Genomic DNA, 22,719 nt, shown 5'->3' with positions numbered 1-22,719 from the left:
TTGGATGGTGGTGGTGGGGGGGGGGGAGCTGGTGCCTGGTTTTGACAAATACCCACTCTTACTTCCTAGGCAATCCAAGCGGAAGTTGCCCCACTTTGCCCAGCCATCTGGGACTTGTCACAGGTCCCAGAAGGCCGCATGACCATTCACAAAGCAACGCAGCTCATGCAGCCAGTGCAGTGGTAAGCCAGCTGTGAAGCCACAAGGAGTCATAGCTGACTTCCCACACTAAAGATGCCGGCGCTTGGGACTCAAAGTGAGGAACTCGCTCTGATGAGGATGGTGCTGGATTCCTGGACAGGTAAGTATCCTTTTATTCAAAAGTCAGCAGCTGCCTTATTTGTAATTTTTTTGCTCCTAGGATGAAGATCCACTTTAAGCTTATTTACAAAGTTAAAGCGGAGCTCTAACCAAACAGGGACAGTCCGCTTATTTGCATCTTCCTCCTCTGCTGCCACATTTGGCACCTTTTGAAGGGGGGGCCAGTACCTGGTTTCAACAAGTACCCACTTCCACTTCTGTCTGACTTTGCCCCAGCAAACTCATATGGAAATTCGGCCCCCCTCTACCTTCCCCTGCCACCGTGCCACTGAAACTTCGCACATGCGCAGTAGTGAACAGGCTGTGAGTTTCCCTAACCAAGATGGCGGCAGCAGCACCTGAGATCCAATTGAAAAATCAGCTTGGGTGAAGACACTACTGGATTCGTGTCCTAATATTAAGGCTGAGTTCACATATGTATGCCTGGGGTCTGCTGCATGTCCGTTCACTGGTTCAACTGCGATTCAGGCCCGATATTTTGCCTGAATTCGCACATGAACCGGACCCAAAGAAGCACAGAAAACTTTTTCAATCCAGACTGTGGCCACCCCCGGACATTGAGAGCCGGTCACACTTGCCTGTCATGTGATTTGGATACAGAAAAATCCGTATCCAATTCGCATATGTGTGAACCCAGCCTAAACCTCAGCAACAGTATTAGTAGCTGCTAACTTAATTTTTTCTGAAGGAGCCTGGAGCTCCGCTTTAAAGTAGTATTATACGCTCTGGGTTTTTTAGCTTAACGCATTAAGCACAATACGATAAACATTCCCCATTTGTTAAATTTTACCCCATTCACTTGCAGTTTAAAACTTTCAAAGCTGCTGGTTCCTGCTCTCTCAGTGCCTCTTCCCTGAACTTCTGGTCTTTCCAGGAAAGAGTTAACAGTGTACAGTGCAGTCTGGAGCCAGTCTTTTAGCTTGGAGAAAAAAAGGGGGTTAGGAAAGATGAGCAGGGAGTGCCTTGCCATCTTAGGCTATCTGGCTGTGTGTTTCTGTTGATGCACATTTAATGAATTCAGTAAGTAACGTTGTGCTCCCATGCTGAAACACAATGCCAAAGGGCACACAGGCTGGCATCAGTATAGCAGGTACTGCATGCTGTCATGGTACTATGGGGTTAAGAGTCAGTATGCTAGTGGTTCCAGTCCATTATCTATTGAGGAAATGTATTTGTATTTCATTCTTTTTGTATACGTTTTATAAGTCCCACAGAGGGACCCCACCATGACAGGAGCGCTGACCTGAGCCTTTCTTGCGGTTCACCGTGTTGTACCAGACGAAAAGGTAAAGTCATGTCAACGCCTACGTTTTGCTTTTTCTCACAATGAAAAAAATGTTGTAAATTAGGTGTTAGTGTCGCCAGAGAATTCATTCAGGTGTCAACGCCTGCAAGTTTTCGCTGATGAATCAAGCGGTATGATCACACAGTGGAGCACATGGTATGTGTTACTGTACATGAATAAAAGACTGTGTGTGTGAGTGGACAAATCCTTATTTAAAATGTATAAAATCAGTGATGAAACCAAAAATTGTAACCACTTAGCTATCCAGCTTTAGGGCCTTTTCACACCACAATTTCTGCCTTGCGGATGCATTTCTGCATGTGTGTTTATACACATTTTTTATGTGTTCCAGTGCAGTTTTCCCCTTGTTTTTATTTCAATTCAGGACATATGTGTTCCGGTGCTTTCTGGTGCATTTACATGCGTTCCGGTGCATTTTTCATGTATTTTGCCTCATTCTAGATGTGTTCTGTTACAAAAAATTACGCATATTCTACTTTTGTTGACTGCACTCAAACACACTGTACTGGTGTAAGCTAGGGCCATCGGAATACATGAAAAACACTGTGCATGCATTTTTGATGCAGATTAGACAATCTGATGTAAACCAGCCTTACTGTTTATTATAAGCATTGTTTAGAGACCCTTGTTAGCGCCTTCCTGCTGCTTACCTGCCATGACCCTTTAATTGCCTCTTAAAGAGGCTGTAAACCTCTGAAATTAAAAATGAACAAAGCATCCCCTTTATAGAGTGTATAGCCCAATCCAAAGCACTACGTGTAATTTCTGTCTACTGTCTCTTCCTTCTGCTGTCTGCAGGGGTAATTTCTGACAGGTTATGCCAATAACATAGAATTGCAGGAGACAACCCCGCTCCCCCCTCCAGCATACAGCAGGTGATTGACAGCACAGCTGTGCATGTTTCCCTATGAGACTGGGTAAAGGAGGGACGAAGGAGTTGTTCCCTCCACTTAGGTCTCAGATTACACTCAGCTCCCTAAACTATGCTCTGCAGTGTGTGACATCAGATCCCCTCACCCCTGCCTATTGGAGCTGAGAAATTACCTTTGATCTGTGTGTTTTAGAAGCCTGTGGAGAAGAGAAGACTGCAGATAAACAGTTACACCTTATGTAGGAGGATTTGTTTCATCTCTGTGTATTACATGAATCTAGTCACTTCACTGGGTGTATGTAAGGGTTTACAACCACTAGGCAGGGAGCAGGATGGACTTCCTAATCACTTTCCCACAGGGAACTGTCACTGCTGTCCAAGCTCAGAAACCTCAACTGCTATGGATGCCTTTGTGCAATAAAATGGAACTAAACCCATTGAATTAAAAGTGTATCAAAAAAACTTGCTTGTGTGCTCAACTGAGCTGTCAAGATATCAAATGGCTTATCACATGCAGCATCATGGCAACTGCAGATCAGACACAGGCTAAGATGGCAGCTTCAGTGGCTGTAAAGGAGAGGAGGGTTTACTTCTATTCTAAAGTGGAACGTAACCCTCCTATCAGCCAAGGAAGCTGCAATCTTAGCTTCTGTTAGCGTCTGCAACTGCCATAATGCTGCATGTGATCAGCCATTTGATGGTTTGACAGTTTGGTTGAGAGCACAAGCAAATGTGACAGTTCACATTCCAGGCATAAGGCCCCTTTCACACAGGCGGACCATTTAGGTCCGCCTTTCAGTTTTTTAGGCGGACCTGAGCGGATGCTCCATACAGGTCTAAGGAGCGACGGATGTCAGTGGTGACATGTCCACTGACATCCGACCTGCTCCGATACGCTAAAGTGTGATGGAGGAAAACCATACTTTTCCATCCGTCTGTGGATCGGATTGGATGAAAAGGGACTCTACGGTCCGTCTTCATCCGATCCCCCATAGAGGAGAGCGGTGCTCCGACAGTTCAGTCCCTGCACAGTGTGCAGAGACGGACCTGTCATCTGCCTGCTCAGCAGGGATCGATGGAGCGATCCCCCTCTGAGCAAAGTGGAGCCCGTACGGGCATTGTTGAACCAACGATTTCCCACCTGGCTCCTTTGATATTCCAATCGAGGGATGTCAGGCAGAGTGATGCCGGCATGTCCATCCACTGATTGAATTTTGAACGGATAATCAACAACTGTTCTAAATTTCGCTCAGTGTATGTCCAGCTTTATCTCCAGCTGCTGCCAGCTGTTTGTGTGGATGTAAGTGAATCTGTATCAGGACGTGGTTTGGGTTACGTCACTGTCTTGTAAACATCATTACGAGAACAATATTTTATTCTTTAGTCGATCAGTTCTGAAGTAAAATGCGACTCGCAGAGTAGCCAAATGAACAGCATCCCCTGAAAAAAGAATTCTTCGGTCACTAATCTCCTTTTCCTCAGTAGTGAATGAGTGTTGCTTTAACCACAGCGCTGACATTATTCATCCCTATTGTTTATACATGTGTGTTTTTATTTAGATAGGGCCACACAAGTGTAGAGAAAACACGCCGTGATTCATGGCGCTCACTGTAATACTTGTGTTTATTTTTTTTTAAATAAAGTGTTGAATTTGCGAAGCATCTAAAATTCTTTTATTCTGAATAGTTTACGCTCTGTATTTATAAATATGCAGACGTCAGTGCTATTCAGATGTTTGCTATGGATTTTTTGCGGTCAGGGGGTAGTAAAAACAGGCAGCGTTTTAAGTTGCATAGGCGGTTGGATAGGGTTGTACACATGCTGTGACCGCGGTGCTTTGCTTCATGATCCCTCGTCACCCTCAGGGAGGAAGTACTGCCTTTGAACATGAGTGGGGCCGTGCCACCACTGGGCTGCAACTACGTGCAATGCAAAGTGCGCCGTTTACAAAGTGGTTAAGAGTCAACATGTCACCAAGCGTCCGTCTGTTTATATCTACTTGAAAAAGTCCTTTTATGTGCGCACAAAAAAACTGAAAAGTTTGCATCTTTCTCCATTTTTGCGAACATAAACAGATGCCTTCCATTTACATCTATTCTGTTTACGTCTGATTTTAGGAAACCAACTTATTTTTTTTATTTTTTTAAACTCTTGTTCACCTGTGACTGTTTTCTTTGACATTTTAAAGCAGAACCAAACCCATCGATTAAACGGTTTCAAAAAACAGTTACATTACCGGCATGCCAACTGTTGCATTTTTTTGTGGCTGGAGTCATTACTGATCACATTCGCAACACCATCACCATTGCAGATCAAACAGAAGCTAAGATGGCAGCTTCCTTGGCTGAAAAGGATATGAGGGGGTTTAGTTCCGCTTTAAAAAAAAAACATGTGAAAAACAGATGCACACTGTTGTAAACTGAACTGACAATGGATGTACAAACTGAGTTTTTGTGATAGAACTAACCAGGGCTTTTTTTTTCTCAAACAATAGGTGCTGGAACTCAACCACGACCCCCCAAAACCCCTCCACCCACACACACCCTCCAAATCTCATCAAATAGTGGGTGTGGTCAGTCAAATTTCACAAACAGTAGGAGGGCCTTAAAGGGGCATTAGAGAGTTCAGGGGGGTTACACACAGAGTATAGAGCTGTCACTTGTAAACACAGAAACCAGACTTCTGTGTTTACAAGTGATTGTGGTGACCAGGCCCTCCCAAGGGTCTGAGCCATAGGTGGTGGAACTGAGTTCCACCAAGTTCCCCCTGAAAAAAAGCCCTGGAACTAACTTTGTGAAAGGACCCCAAGCCCCCGTTTACACCATGTAGCGCGTCACAAATTATGCATGTTATCATATTTCATGAACTTTTATGGGCAGCCCTACACATGACAAATACTGCAATGGAAGTCAAGTATCTTTTTGAGCGTTATGGTTTTTAACTGTGCCCCTTGACCATTTTCTGTGTGTTTTTTTCATATAAATGCTTCTTGCTTGAAGCATTTGCAGTGTCACTAACACTACACAAGTGTGAATGTAGCCTAAGGGCTCATTCTGATGGACGTTGAGACCCATCCTCTGTGCTGAACTGCTATTTGCTGAGTGTGCATCCACCTTGGAGCTGTGCACAGACAACCCATAGAAGTGATGTAGAAGGTTCAGCTTCACGGACACAGTTACATGTCAAAATTTGATCTGCGGGCAGGAGCATGTAAACGGATGGGCACACAGTGTTTGCATTCAAATCTGTGTACCCACTCCTGCCCACATGTCAAATTTTTAAATGTGATTGTGTCTATGCAGACACTGCATCTGCAGCTACTGCTATAGGCTTCCTGTGCGCAGCTCCAAGGTGATTGCACATGCAGCAAAACCTGCTCAGATTGGATAACAGGTCTTAGTGGCTGTCTAAATGAGCCCTAAAACAAAAATATCTGAAAAGAAAAACAATGCAAAATCATGTTGAAGTGTTACTAAACCCAAGACCCAGCATTCACTATATCTGGTCTCCCACAGTACACAGAACATGCAAATGCAATTGTTTTAGTAAATATAAACAGCTAAATACAATTTCCCATCAGCAGTACATAACAGTCTTATGACTTCTATCAGTGTATGGTTAAAGCTTGTAGGATTTTGGAAAAATGAACAATTGTGTATCTATCACAGGGTGGTGTCTGTGGATACACTGATAGAAAAAATGCCGCGTCCTAATTATCATTTTGTGAATATAAATATTGACAGGGTAAAGGGGAAATGAGGGAAAAAAAATAAAAAAAGAAATGAAAGAACCTTCACACAAAAAGACCTCAAAAAAATGTGGGTTCAGTTGGACTTTTTAGGCATAAAGAAAGTTGTAAACACAACCGGTATGAAAAATAATTATTTCTATTTATTTAAAATAAAAAAGACAATTTAAAAAGAACAGGAAAAAGTTCAATTTCCCTTTTACACAAAAAAAGGGAAAAAGTTTCCTCCTTAAAATTGCACAATTAAGACCTAGTTGACATCCTATCAAACATAATAACAACCTTTTCAAATTTCCAAAAAGGAAAAGAAAAAAACAAAGTATATATCTATACAAATGAGGGATCAAGGATATCAATCATACAGTCAACGGTTACATATATTTTTGGTGCTCTACATGTTTCGTGTCTACAATGACACTTCTTCAGGAGCTGATAATAATGTTCTGAATTATTCCTTCGTAAAAGGGTGTCCTAAATAGGGAGATCACCGTTTCCAAAGGAGGAAATTGGTACGATTGATTACACAAAACTCATAAAGATTAGATCTTCAGTGTGTTTAGTAAAAATTCTTGAGGCGTAAGTGAACACAGATAAATCCGTGATGGATACTCTTTGGTATCTCCTGAGCTCAAGTTGCAAAAAACGGATCAAATTCCCACTGGGTAAAGGAGGAAAGTAAAGGGGGAATCAAAGAGGCAGACTAAGATGGCGGCCATCTTCTACACACAAAAAACAATATGAGAGGGGTGAATGGGCCGATTAGTCTGCCTCTTTGATTCCCCCTTTACTTTCCTCCTTTACCCAGTGCAGAATGCCCCCAAAGCTCTGTAATGTCAGGAGATGGATTGCGGACATTGGAAGAAGGGGAGGATCAGAGAAGACAGGGTCAAACAGACTTTTTATACAATGCTCAGAATTAACCCCTTAGGTTCCACAATGAGTATAACACGCATGCTTTACTGCATATACAGACTGATTTTATTGTTGTGGGTTTAGTAACACTTTAAAGTAATTGTAAAGTATATTTTTAAGTTAAAAATAGCAAACATGTTATACTTACCTGCTCTGTGCAGGGGTTTTGCACAGAGCAGCCCAGATCCTAATCTTCTTGGGTCTCTCTTCAGTGCTTCTGGCCCCTTCCTCCTGTTCAGTGCCCCCACAGCAAGCAGCTTGCTATGGGGGCAACCGAACCGAGCCACAGCTCCCTGTGTCTATTGAGACAGAAGAACTGCGGCCCAGCCCGGCCCCCTTTCTCTCCTCATTGGTTGACTGACTTTGATTAACAGCAGGGGGAACCAATGGAGCCACTCTGTTGTCTCAGCCAATGAGGAGGGGAGTACCGGGCAGCAGAGACACTTCTCCAACATCTCTAGACATGGGATGGGGCTCAGATAAGTAATAGGGGCACTGAAGTGGGCTGCTGCACACAGAAGGCATTTTATATTAAAGGCGTTGTAAAGACAGACGGTTTTTTTTAAAATCTAAATGCATTCTATGCATTAAGATAAAAACAATTCTGCGCATAGCAGCTGCCCCAACACCCCCTAATACTTACCCGAGCCCCCTCTCTCTCCAGTAATGTCCACGAGTCCCTGGGTCATCTGAGATACTCCCTCCTGATTGGCTGAGACACAGCAGCAGTGCCATTGGCTCCCACTGCTGTCAAATCAAAGCCAGTTAGCCAATCAGAGGAGAGAGGGGGTGGGGCCGAACGGCAGCTCGATGTCTGAATGAACACACGGAGCTGCAGCTCGGCCCGAGTGCCCCCATAGCAAGCTGCTTGCTGTGGGGGCACTTGACAGGAGAGAGGGGCCAGGAGCAGAGGGACCCAAGAAGAGAAGTATGCTCTGTGCAAATCTACTGCAACAGAGCAGGTAAATATAACATGGTGGTTATTTTTTGTTAAAAACAAAAAAAGAAAAACAAGACTTTACAATCACTTTAATGCATAGAATGCATTAAAATGAAAAATCTTCTGCCCTTACAGTCACTTTAAGGTTACATGCACATTGGGGGTTATTTACAAAAGGCAAATCCACTTTGCATTACAAGTGCAAACAACAAGTGCAAAGTGCACTTCAAATTGCACTGAAAGTGCACTTGGAAGTGTAGATCCGAGGGGGACATGCAAGGAAAATAAAAAACAGCATTTTAGCTTGCACATGATTGGATGATAAAATCAGAAGAGCTTCCCCTCATTTCAGATCTACCCCTCAGATTTACAGCGACAGCACTTCCAAGTGCACTGGTAGTGCAATTTCAAGTGCATTTGTCACTTATAGTTTGCACTTGTAGCGCAAAGTGGAGTTGCCTCTCGTAAATAACCCCCATTGTGTTCCCTTTTCACCTACAGGAGTTTAGCAGCAGAAAAAATGTGGTAAAAAGCCGTGTTCATGGTTCTGGTGTTATTGCATTCTATTAACCAGCCATAGCATTATGGTGCATTTAGGCGCTTTCAATCGTTTTTTTTTTCAAGCCTGAGCACAATTTTTTTTTCTGCCTCTACACTCCTGTAAACGCATATAGTGTTCACAGACATATGGGGACGTTTAGAGGCGGAGCTAAAACACGCTCAGACACCTGTAAAAGCAGCGCGCCTGAGCCCTAAAACGCTTCCCCTCACAAATATGAATTAACGCTGTACCAGGACTAAAAGAGAAAAAGCAAAAACAAAGCGTCTTTCCAAAGCCGTACATGTGGGATCCAACTGTGAAGATGCTATTAGGGGACTAATATGCAATGAAACGCTATAGTGCAGTGCTGAATGGCTTTACGGGTTCTAATAACTGTGATACAAAATACAGGATATAATAAACGGTGACATCTTTTTACACATTCATGCGCATGTTCCCTGGCAGACTGTAAAATAACATTTAAAAGTGCCATGGACGGCTACGCTATGGAGCTTAACATCTTATTTTCATGCCGCGGGCGCAGGTTTTCGAGCAGGGAAAAGAATATTCCCACACTGTTAGAGCTGTCTAGCAGATCAGTCATCTTCCTGGAGATTGCTTAGAAGATAGCTGCTGAGTGAGAGGAACCCACAGACGCAGCTCGCAGTACAGCTCTGTCATCTGCAATATGGCTGCAGTCACGTCTCCATTGCCATGCAGAGGAGCACATTGTTCCCCGAGCAAGCAGCGCCTTCCCCTGCGCCCACCCTTAGCCCTGCACTTGTCTTACATGGCAGTGTCATTGTAAACAAACAACCAGGGGGGCCTGGGAGTGATTACAAGGTAGCACTGTGTCATTCTCACCACTCTTGCTATAGACAGAGACAGCTGTCAGTGAATTTAACCCCCGCTTCCCCGGCGGCTCAGGCTTCTGCTCTGTGCTTAACTTCTCTACCTCTACAGCACCGGAGTTCATGTATAATTCAGTAATACAAAAAAAAAAATGTCTATAGATCATTGTCTTTGTGAGCACAAAGTAAATATTTAGCACAGCATTCAATATCTAATTAAATCTGCAGATTACTGTACATAGAGGTCTGCATATATATTATTCATTAAACATTTTTTTCTCTGGATGCATATTTGCCAATGTCAGCCGAGATTGAACCCATACAGACGATGGAAGGATATGAGATTCGCAAAGGCCTTGATAATATATATGATGTAAATGTTTATATTTGAATTTGTGTATGCTATTCAATCTCAGACTAAAGATGGCAATACACATATTTTCCTCCATCCATGCCAAACAACGCAGATGGACGAATGTCCTGCTGCAGGCTGTTGTATTCTGACAGCTTGTGCCAGTGGGTGTCTGAATACGCAAACAGTGCCTGCATCTGATTGGATGCAGATCCTGTTAGGCTGAAAATTTTCCACCTGGCTCCTTCCACAAAAGTCAATTGAAGAACGAAGTTTAAAGTGGAGTTCCACCCAAAAATTGAACTTTCGCTTTATGGGAAGGTGACCCCCTGACATGCCACATTTGGCGTGTCATTTTTTTTGGGGGAAGGGGGCGGATACCCTCTTTTTTAGAGGGTTTCAGCTCCCACTTCCTCCCAGGGCACCACGGCGCTGGAAGAAATCTTTCCCCCCTCCCTCTCAGAAATCATCTGGAACACATCACAGGTCCCAGATGATTGCCTGGACAGTCACAGCGCGTGGCTCGCCAGCCGGGCGCCCACAGTGACAATGCCGGAGCTGCAGAGAGGAGAGGGAGATGAGCCGGGCTTTGTTCCCCCGCATGGATGGACCCTGGGACAGGTAGGTGTCCGATTATTAAAAGTCAGTCTGACACACCGCTACATCGATCTCTGTAAAGAGCCTCCAATCACAGCTGATCACAATCGAAACAGGAAGAGCCGTTGATTGGCTTTTCCTCACTCGCATCTGACAGATGCGAGTAGAAGAGAGCCAATCGGCGGCTCTCCTGACAGGGGGGTCTGCGCTGATTGTTTATCAGCGCAACTCCCCCCTTGGATGCCCACACTGGACCACCAGGGAAGCCCCCAACATGTGGATGGCCAGGTACATACCCCATGGCCATTATCCACATATACAAAAATATGCCAAATATATGTCAATCAGTGCCCACAAATATACAACAGATCAGACAAGTGATGCCCAGCAATGCCGCCCATCACTGTCATCAGTACCACCCATCAGTGTCCATCAGTGCCACCTCTCAGTGCCCATCCACGCCCATCAGTGCCAACCTATCAGTGACCATCAATGCCCATCCGTTCCAACCATAAGTACCCATCAGTACCACCCATGAGTACCCATCAGTGCTGCCTATGGGTGCCCATCAGTGCCGCATACCAGTGCCACATATCAGTGCCCATCAGTGCCGTCTATCAATGTCCATCAGTGCCGCCTATCAGTGCCTATTATCAGTACCACCTCATTAATGCCACCTCATCAGTGCCCATCGGTGCCACCTTATCAGTGCCCATCAGTGCCGCCATATCAATACCCATCATTGAAGGAGAAAACATACTTATTTTTTTTTTAAATCAATACAAGGCTTCCTGTAATTATGGTAGCTTAGGTGGAGAAGTGGACAGATGATGTCACGATCGGCTCAGGAACAAACCTCAATGGGAGGGTGTTCAGCCTGACACTGAGCCGATAGGAAGAGAAAACAAGTAAATAACAGTATGTACACTGCTCCCTGAGAGGTTAGGCTGCAATAGTATGGCAACATAGAGTTGAGTTTCTGATTACTTTGAATGCCCAACCCTAAATGATTCTCTCTCTGTTCTACTAAGCACTGGATTTTATATTAGCACTCTGTTCTTTTATGTTTTTTTTAATACAGTTTATATTGCCTGACCTACAGTATCTCACACTGTTCAGCCTCATCACACAAACTGTATCCATCGCAACAGAATGTTAATAGCTGGGCTATAGTGTTTCCAAGATATTTTCCACGATAAAAGGCAAGACGCCCAAACGGATATCAAAGACAAATATGCAATAGTTTGTATGGCTCTTCCTGTATTGGTTCCAACATGACATTCAATGTAAAACATATGGCTGTGGAAGCAATGCAAGTGAACATTTCCAGTAAAACTTTTGCTGTTGTTGCTGTCTTGAAGTAAGAGAGCAATTTATATTTTTGGCTCTCTGTGTATATGTACAAAACCATTCAAATTTTTGTGTTGGAATTCTTCAATGGATAAAATCCATAGCTTTGACATTGTAGTTTATATGTTATTAATGTGTTTTGGGTTTGTTAATTTCACAGAGGAAGTAACTAGAGAATGTGATAGTACTAGTGACATTGGAAAATTATGTACTATTATGTGATTTAAAGTCCCACTTCCTGACCAAGTTGAAGACATGAGAATTTCGCAACTCTTATAGCTGTAAATTTCCAATCTGTAATGGTGCCAAAATGTTTTAGCAAGTATTTGATTCTCAGTTCATCTAGAGACCAGCCTTGAAGTCACAATGTCGCTTCCAAAACAAAATCTAAAAAAATGGGTAATGCAATAGAAAAACCGGAATACTTACCTCTTTGGCTGGCTGACACTTTCAAATTCTACTTTCTTCAGTTATTGTAGCCTCCAGACAAATCCTCAGCATTCAGGTCATTGTGACCATTGTGTGGTGAGTGCTGGATGCCTGTGTCTAGCTCCATGTGCTCTGGTTCCATCCTCAAACCCCATGTCACTATCATGATAGCGTATAAATAATATTATATGAGATTGCTATTGCTTCTGATGATAGAAAAAATGTATAGCTACTAATTGTGCCAGGCAAGGTCGTCTGTTTGCCTCTGCTTCCTATAGCCAATTGCCTACTGTGCCTAATGGCAATTCCCCCTAAATACATAATACATAATTACATATATAACATAAAGCCTAACTGCAGCTTTCTGCAAAATGAAATATGATTGTAAGTTAGGGCAGTGAAATAATGAACTTTGAAACATGTATTTATTTACCCAGCTTGCTCTGTCATGTACAGACATTTGAAGTATCTAAGTCAAATGTGAAGAACTACAATGGGATTCCATCTGTAGTCCTTCACATTTGACATGGATATCATATTCTTTACTAAAGGAAAATAGCTCTTTGAAGTCCAATCCTGGGCAAATGTTTTTTCCTTCAGCCCCACTGCATGGGTTAACTGCTTGTTTTGTCTAGGTATGAACAGAGCCAATACTCATCCGATCTTTTGGTCCTTTGGAAAATGGCACTATCCTAGTTCAGAAATGGACTGTTCCTGACGTCGTCTTGTCCAAAGCCATTCTATGGGTATGCTGATGTCAGGAACAGTTCACTGCACAAGACTGCTGGACCGCAGGAGGATGTCAGGAGCCAAAGGGACTGGTCTTGCGATTGGAGGATCGGAGGATTACTGTAGGTGAGTATATCTTGGCTCTTCAAACCCCTAGACCAAAACAAGCAATTAACCTATGCAGTGTGGCCAGGACTCCGCTGCATGGTAAAGAAGACATTTGCCCAGAGTTCAGCTTTAACTTTGTAAGGCAAGTTACATTCTCTCCAGAGCTCAGTGAATGCAGTGAAGCTTTGCTGACTTCCATCACCCAATCATGTACAAGCAAAGATGCTGCTTTTTCTTTTCCTTTTTCCTTACATGTGATCGGGTATTCTTTGCAAAGTGAAACTTCACAACATTCACTAAGCTCTGGGGCAAATTCCCTTACAAAATGCAACTTCCTTGCAATGTGAACAGCCTATTTGTCTTTAGTAAATCAACCCCAACGTGCCTACAATTTCTGTTCATAACATGTAGTCAAATGTAATGTTTCTTTAAGATATTGTGCAAAATATTATGATGCATTCATAATAAATACTGTTTAAAATGAATTCATTTTGGTTCTGTGCCTTACAATATCAGTTTTAGAACTATCCTTCAAAAGAGCATTAAATCTGAATATTTTTATTACACAGATATGATTTCATCGAAATTCGAGATGGAGACTCTGAAAATGCAGAACTGCTGGGTAAACATTGTGGCACTATTGCTCCATCTACAATCACGTCATCCGGTTCACACATCTACATCCGCTTTATCTCTGACTATGGCCGTCAAGGTGCTGGATTTTCACTGCGCTATGAGATCTTCAAAACAGGTGAGCTTGAAGGCATTGTTCTATGCAGTAAGTTAGAAGGATGACCTGCAGAGAATAGTCCAGTCGTATATATTTTCTCACTCACAACCGTTAGCGGACTTCTGTGAAATGCATTCAGCAGACGTTCAGCTGTCCATCTAAGTTCATTACCAGATGTGAGCTTGCATGCTTTACAAATCATACGTGTTGAAAGTATACACATTAAATGTGATGATTCAAATTCTAGAGCCCAGCTTTAACTGGAAAATTATATGATGCAATTAGTGCAGTCTATAAATTTGTAAAAGGCAAGGGCAAATTGATTTTTACTCTTAGTATATGGTATTGTGACTACCCAACCTATGCGTCATTCTGTAAGTGTACATCATTTCTTGGTTAACCCAGCTCTGCATCACTCTTCTTGAAAGACTGCTGTGATTTAAATTGATGCATATGTTTAATCAATACTTGTTTATGACTTCTTATGCTTTCATACCAGTCATCTTTAAATAAGCCTGCAAACTGATCAGCAAAGTATTCTCTTAGATCATTAGAACATTTCACTTTATTGCTTTTCCAATCAACTGATCATTCTGGTGATGCACTGAAGTCAAGGGCAAAGTGTTTAAGGTCAATTGAGTTTTACAACCTGAGATCTAGAGCCTCATCCCTCCTACCACTGCAAATCATTATGAATGGTGTTGAAGCATGATTCCAATACCTGCCAGATCCTTTACTTCATCATAGTAATTTACCCATGAATGGATGCATACCATCCTTGCTAAAAATATGTTTTAAGACAAATATGTGCCGTAATTTTTAACCTTTAAAGATCAGTTAGAGCCACAGAAATTCTTTGAAAATAACAGGACACACAATATAACATTTGTATGTGCCTAGGGCTTCATTCTATAGTAATCAATGAGAATTCATTTTTCACTGACTGCGATAATCTGAAATCTGACTTATTGCTTTGGGTTAGTGCACTTTGCACATAATCATTGCTTTTTGCCTTCGTTTATTAAATAAGCCCAGTTGCATATGTATCATTTAATTATATGTCACATAAATATATTTGATTGTGTTTTTGAAGCAATTAAATACACTCATAGGAGCTTTTACATAAATATTTCATGTATTTTCAAAACCATGTTACGGAATACGGCTTCAGAAATATAATTGCTTGGCATGAACCAAGATTTGCAGTAACCCAGATAATTCTGTGATCACTAATTTCTTTGCGATTTGGACTGCTAAAGAGTTCCCTGAACCCCTTACTTGTTTGCTTTTGACATAAAGAATGTGTCAACACACTTTTTTTCCATGTAGGTCCCAAACCCACCCTCAGTGACCAGAGGTAAGCAACCATGTCTTCATTGATGATGTATCCCACAGCATTAGGGGTGGATTGCATCATTGTGACAGGGCATTTTTATCATGACTTTATTCTTAGTCAAAATAAGGGTATTTATGACATGAATAGTTGGGCACTTATGAGGCCTTGCATAGAACATGCTTGTCTTTTGGTCCAGCCTCTGAATGGGTGGGGACCTATAATTGTCAAGAGCACACTGTCAGGTTTCCATGGTATTGAGCCCTTGTAGAATGCCAACCTGGAGGGTGGAGTCTAAACCCCAGCCTGCTTCTTCTCCATGGCTCCTAATGGTGGGGATGGACTTGCAGCAAGCTGGAACCATGTTGCAGCCCCCAGGTACACCCAGCTGATGATATGGAGACCACTCACATATGCTGACTACAGATGACAGGAGATAGAAGAAGATCCTGGAAACAAATCAAGGTCAGGGCAGGAGGCAGACAATCACAAATGGAAGACAAAGCCGGCGTTGGTACATGAGAAGTCAGACACGGAATACATGAAACACCAGGCAAACAGGAGCTCAGAGAACTAGGAAGTTGCTCAGGCAACCTTTGGCTGCACCAAGCATGTCTTATATAGGGAAGCAAACTAAGAGGCGGGCCAGGAAGTGATAGAAAAAAATACCCACAGTATAGCATGCGACTCCCATAGGTGAGCGCAGAAGCCAAACAACACACGTGAAAAGAATTAGAGGTCTAGCAGAACCACTGCAACAAGGAGGTAAGAATACACAGACAGGAAACTGCAGGCTAAACAGTGACTCACACATAGGAGGGCAACATGGGCTTAGGACCTCTTTACCAGTTCACCTAATCGATCACAGAAATTCAACCAGGATAGTGGATCAAAGGTTCAAATTTTTTGGATTTCTGATGGAGTAAAGCTGATAGAGGGGATATTATTGCATATAATATACAAGACACCCCCCAGAGTCTACTGTGTTAATAAAAGCATTGCTAGTCACGATCCCTCCCTATCCCTAAGCCAGAGACTGGGATAGGAGATGGGGGTTAGCTATACTTTTCTTCTGTATACTCCACAAGTGAATGGAAGCCCCATGGGGGATATAATAAATTTAATTGCTATAATAATGTGTTGGGGTCAATAAAATAATATAAAATTCTACAATAAACAATAAAATAAGGTGTTTACAAGCAACCCTGCTGTTTTTCCATGTTGAATTATCATTAAAAAATAAAAATGCTAGAGATTTTTTTTTTATTGTTATTATTAATATAACATTTTGAATACCGGTACTTAATATGCATTTCTTTTAAATCCCACAGTGCTCTTTTAATGCAAACACAAACCCTTAAGACTGTTCGATAATTAGATTTTCACCTATTTCCCGCAATGAAAAAAGCTTTTGGAATCAAGTGTTTAAAAATCACAAGGGAAAATTTTCACACATTATGCATAAAATGCATAAAATATATGTCTTGAAAAATTCCAAAAACGTTTGTCTATTTGGTGAATCAAGCATTAATATCACATCTGAAATGAGGCCAGAAAATATACTTTTAGTATAGAGGATGTGACACTGCAGCCCTATGCATGGCCTATTGTTTATAGTAGTGTCCTGTGCGGTTCACTGTGTCATAGGCTATTCGTCTTGTAGGAAGCTGTGTGACTAGTCCACTTGTCTATTATTGGTGTACAATGACACTGGAGGGAAAGTTTACCATATAAGGATGCCAGTACTTGTACGGGTTGCATGCCCTTTGAATACGTTACCCCAACCGTTACTTTACTACTTTAACTAATTCATTGATAGACAATGGAGGAGTTAAAATGTAGCACTCTTTACTGACCCTGTGTGACATGGCTCACAGTGGCTGATTGACATTCTGACAGCTTAGCTGACGAGCTGACATCTTGGCGTCATAAGCTCTCTGTTACAAATTAGATATTTCAGCTTCACATCTGTTGTTTGAAAACCCATTGTCTAGGTGATTCCCTATAACCAGAAAGCTATAGCTTTGCATCAAGCACGTGTCCTTGTGTGGAGCACTGAGGTAATAAAGTGAAGCATGTGAATTAATGAAGTAGTGTAGAGAAGTTTTTGTTTAATCAATATACGGTATATATTTAAAGCTGAACTCCAGGAATTATCTACATCTACATCCCTTCATCTAATTCTTCATATCTCACATACAGAGGACTGCTGGGGATGCAGAGATTCACTGTAGAAGTCTATGTTGCATAGAGTCGGTAATGGTCTCTTCTGGGTTCTACTCAAGTGACTTTATTCTTGTTTGCTGAACACAGAGGGCGCTCATTTAGCATCTCTGCCATTTAGGCAATGGCTTGTATTTTTTTTTAATGACTGTAATGCCGCACACACGCGACCGGACTTTCCGGCAGACTAGGTCTGATGGTCTGATTGACGGACTTTCAAGGGAGTTCCGATGGGCTTTCTGAATGAACGAACTTGGCCACACACGAATGGACTAAGTCCGTTCGAAAGTCCGTTCATTTAGAACGTGATGACATAAGACGGGACTAAAAAAGGAAGTTCAATAGCCAGTAACCAATAGCTTCCCTTGCGTCGTATTTGGTCCGTCGGACCAGCACACAGACAAGCGGTTTTCCTGATAGGAATTGAGTCCGTCGGACAGATTTGAAACATGTTCTATTTCTAGGTCCGTCAGATTTGTTTTATGTAAAATGATCGGATTAGCCCACACACGATCGGATTGTCTGACGGACTGATTCCGTCGGACCAAGTCTGCTGGGAAGTCCGGTCGTGTGTACGCGACATAAGGCTTTCTCTGATTGAAAGAGATGGAAATTTGGATGTCATCCGCCCCTTTTGTTCATTGAAAATAATAAAACACATTTTTTGAATGGTGGAGGGTCCGAACGCACAGCCCTCTGTGTTTAGTATACAGAGAACAAGTCGCTTGAGCAGCACTTAGAAGAGACCAATGCTAAATGTATGTAGCACAGACTACTACAGTGTTTTTCTGCATCTTTAGGAACCATCTGGATGTGAAAAATTAAGAATTATATGTAACCAATGTAAGTTTGAAAAAAAAGATTATTCATGGAGCTGAGCTGTAATATATTATATACAATATTAATATCCCTAATTTATTCATATTCTGATGATTGAAGGATTGGGAATGGTAAAGATGTCTAAAGATGTCTATATTTCAAAGAACTTATCATAGCAGACTCATCTTTGATTCTGTTTTTATAGCCATATAAAACCAAAATATCTGCTCTGCACACATCCATGAATGTTCATGAGACAAAAGTTAGCATGTGCATGCACTTTTAGTGGAAAGCAGGGCAGAAGGAAATATGGAAGTTGCCATTGTCCATTTGCTTAGAAAAATGTTAGTTGACTATCAGTCTGATCCTGTGACTTGCTGACCTGAAGACGGTGAAATCACGCGGGTTGTCATCAACAGGAAAAGTACAGAATACTGATTTATATGACAGCCAGGCAACTAGTATATTTAGAATAGGTCAGCAAATTCTGGATTAAATATTTCTCTTGGCACGGGTTTTCATTAAAATATGACTAAAAGCAAAACTTTTTATAGTTTTGGATAGAATGTAGATGGATTAGAACACCTGTTTTTTTTCCTGTCTGTGCCCTTGTTAGGGAGATTCACCACCTTGTTTACCATTATCACTGAACGTGAAAGAAAATCACACATTTTGGGTTGTCCCCAGAACAGAAATAGAGCAGATATCTTCTAATGAGAACACTAGTCCAGAGTTTCCCTCACTGCGGAGCGATTTCCTCTAACTTCCTCTTTTGGCTATCGAACAGGACATCAAGAGAAGTCTCCCCAGTGGGACACAAATAGCAACAAAAACAAGTTGACGGTTAAAACCCTCCCTTACTCTATCCAAAATGGAAAAAAGTTTGCCTTTAATTCTATTTTAAGAAAACAATATTGTTGGATTGTTTGCCTGATCACCACTTCTACAACCACCTCAATACTCCCCAAAGCACAACACTGTGGCTTGACCAGTGTATCTCAACCTTTTTGCAGTCAATGCACCCTTTACAATTATGTGCAATCTTAAAGCACCCCATTCTAAAATGTAAAAAACGAAATTAATAGTTTCAACATATTTCAGCAACACCCACACTCGTGAGCCACCCAACATTAGGGGTGATTTTTCCTCCTGTTTTGCGCACTGTTACTGGCTAGTAGTCAAGTGTTTCTGTTCTTCCTCAGTTTCTCTCCATCTCTTTGCTAGCATGACCGCATTGCTGAAAGGGAAGAAGCAAACAAGGATGCTGTGCAGGCCTCCGACATCCTCCTTATCAACCGATGATGCCATTGGTTGTTAGGATGTTGGTGGCTGGAAGTTGTAATGGTTCACAATGAAAACCTGTGGCTTTGTGTAACTAAAAGGCAGGCTTCATCCATCCACTGGCTTGTGTAAATTGTTTGGGCAATTTTCAGTCATTTTGTCAAGGCACCTCTAAAGGAACCTGAAGGAGCCCCAGAGTGCCTGCGCACCCTGGTTGAAAAAGGCTGAGCTAGATAAAGTGCAAAAGTAACCAACAAATTGAGCTATGCCGCTATTGTTAAGAGGGTAACAGAACAGAAACCACACTCAAATGTTGGAAAAAGTCATGGACATTTAAGTGACACATTGTGTGTATAAACAGACTCCCACTCCTTTTCAGCAGACTTTTTTTCAGAAATTTGTTGAGGGATCTAAGGTTAAGTGGAGATTGTACCTCTGTCAACAGCCTTTTTGTGCATATACAATTTAGGATCATGATGACATTGTTCTGTCGGTAAGCCAACGGGTCAGTGTGCCTGGGGGTTCTCTTCTATAGCAGTGGCAGAACAGGGGTCACGAAGGAAGTGACAAAGAACCTCTTTGCTATGCTTCAAAGAAGTCTATTCATTTTTTTTCAGAATCATTCCCAGAAAGCAGAATACACTGATCGCCTTTTGTAAGATGCCCGTGCACACATATATTTTATGGAAATGAAATGTCACTAGTTTAAAATAAAGTAGTCAGATTTATGACTGTAGGACTTAAGCGCTTTATAAACACTTCAGGCTGTTTTTAGCCGCAGGTTTGGTATTGGCTTACTTAGTGCTGGAAGTAAAAAAATGTGAGTCGGGCACAGCCTAGGAATTTGTCCTGTCCACTTGATTCGTACATTTAACATCCTCCTCTCCCTTATGCATTTTTAATGCTAGTGCTGCTGGCAGATTGCTATTGAAAATATCTGCCAACCTGGTCTCATTTGTATTGCGCAGGAATTGTAGAAATATACTGTCTCATCAAGATACGGGATAGAAAAAGAAATAGCGTGCCGTTTGTGAGCAATCTTAGATATGCATTTCTGTGGTGCCTGGTTCCAGAGGTATCTGGATTAATGCTGTATCATTGATCTAGCTTTTGTCTTGGGTCCTGCATGCTGTATCAGCTTGTGCATGTGAACGGAATCTCAGATCAGGTTCTGCATATGCGCACCAGCCCAGTCTGTAGCAATGCTGTGTATGAGAGTGAAATATTTATGCACATAATATAAAAGACAAGCGAGATCTTGGGATAATTGAATAGTAAGCTGAAGGTTGAAGGTTACTGAATAAATATATTCAAGAAAGCTGCCTGGCAGCATTTTCATTGTGCAGTAAATGAGTTTTGTTGGCCCAGGTGTCAAGAAAACAGAAGTCCACCAAAGCAGCTAGCCAGAATGTGTTTCATTTCCCCATACAAGTGGAGATCTTCAGACAAATGATGGATAAAGTTATAGAATATAAAAGCTAGGCTGAGTTTTTAGCAGTCAGGGTAGATCTTCCATAATACACAGCTGTCAATCACTCTTCTCCTTTCTGAATTAATAGAATGCAGTGTTATGAAACAGCATAGTGGCAGCAGATTCTAGCGCAGTATCTGGTTTATTGCTCTGACTTCTGTAATGGCCAAATAAAATCCTGGTAGCGTACAATGACATTCGTAACAGCATTAGCCAAGTTTTTCTCAGCCTACTGCAATATGAGCCTGGTCTAAACAGAATGCAGGGGCAATGATACTGTCTGTATACTCATTACATGATACAATAAGTGAAAAATCATTATAGTAAAGACCACCTATGCTTCCCACATAATCGTCGTTGGATAAAAGTACTTTATGAAGCTGTACATTTGGAACACTGAAACGTGTCGGGAAAAGGTTGTATTTGACTGCACAGAACTCTTATAAGGTTGTCTTCATTCACATTTTAAGACGTGCCATAATTTAAACACTAGGGAGTATATTTCTAAATCAGTGAATCCGACTTTTGCCAAGCATTCACTGCAGGGGAATCTGCATGCGTTGTGAATTTGTTTTGAACTACTGTGATTGATTTACCACCATAGGCATGCACACAGGGTGTGGTGCAGATTCCCCCTGTTTAGACCCCGGATATTTCACCAAAGCCCCTTAACGGGGCTCCTAAAAAAATTGTAAAAAAAGAATTAAAAAAATTAAAATAAAATTGACTGACATCATCCACTACCCTACTAACACCAATATCTGCCCTACTGACACTGTCCACTGCTCTACTGACACCTTCAGCATATATACACATGCACACATACGCATATGTGAGCTTTGGGGTGTACACCCTAATGTAATAGGCTGTGCACGCCTATGTTCACCACCAGTGAATATTTCCTGAAAATCATATTAGATTTTTTTTTATAAATATGCTTCTAGGAGTAATTCTGGTGCTTTACCACACTGTAGGGTTCATTTACCAAAACTGGAGCGTACAAAATCTGGTGCAGCTGTGCATGGTAGCCAATAAACTTCACAGCTATAACTTGACCTCTGCTCCAGAGGGCTTTATCCAGTTACTGCTTCCTTCCCACACTCCCTTTTAAGGGGAACTAAACCATCCTGTCGTTTACAGCCAAGGAAGCTGCCATCTTAGCCTCTATTTGATTCACATTTCACATGGTGCTGCACATGTGATCAGTTATGACTCCAGCTAATTGGTGGCTTGACAGTTCTGTTGAAATCATAAGCAGCTGTGACAGTTATCTTTCACAGCATGCCTTGACTGTAACTGTTTCGGAAGACAGTTAAATCAATGGGTTTAGTTCCGCTTTAATGCCCTGCAAAGCTGCAATTAAAGCAAAACATGGCACGTCAATCCTTCCTTTACAACAAAACTTTACAGGGAAGCTGTTGACCTCTGATACAGTGATGGGAATCCTGCGCTTTATTCTAACTTTACTGTAAATTTAAAATAATTGTGAAAAGGAAGGTTTTAAAGTGGAACTTTACCTACAAGGGGAAGATCCACTCTTCCTCCCCCCTCCTCTGTCATATTTGGAATGTTATTTTTTTTTGGGGGGGGGGGGGGGTACCTAGTTTTGACAGGTACTTGTTTCCACTTCCACTCTGATCAAAGTTATCCTTCCCCCTCACAGTTTTTGTAGCTACTGACTTATATTTTCAAGAAATGACTTAAAGCAGAGTTCCAGTCATTTGTGTGTTTATTAAAATTCAGCAGCTACAAAAAGTGTATAAGCACACACTTACCTGTCCTACAGTCCAGTGGTGCACTCACCCCA

General features: G+C 41.8%; 1 protein-coding gene across 3 annotated transcripts in view; it reads left to right on the top strand.

Moving 5' to 3' along the window:
- NRP2 (neuropilin 2) overlaps nucleotides 1–22,719 on the top strand; it is a 183,919-nt gene that overhangs the window by 59,984 nt on the left and 101,216 nt on the right. For all 3 annotated transcript variants that reach the window (XM_077448523.1, XM_077448522.1, XM_077448524.1), the window contains exon 3: nucleotides 13,625–13,806. In XM_077448523.1, the coding sequence (XP_077304649.1) occupies nucleotides 13,625–13,806 (182 nt within the window). The remainder of the gene's footprint in view (nucleotides 1–13,624; nucleotides 13,807–22,719) is intronic.

Source organism: Lithobates pipiens, unplaced genomic scaffold (genome assembly GCF_037356315.1).
Source record: "Lithobates pipiens isolate NorthernLeopardFrog02 unplaced genomic scaffold, aLitPip1_a1.2 Scaffold_22, whole genome shotgun sequence".
NCBI lineage: Eukaryota > Metazoa > Chordata > Amphibia > Anura > Ranidae > Lithobates > Lithobates pipiens.
This window is presented reverse-complemented; position numbering and strand designations above follow the sequence as displayed.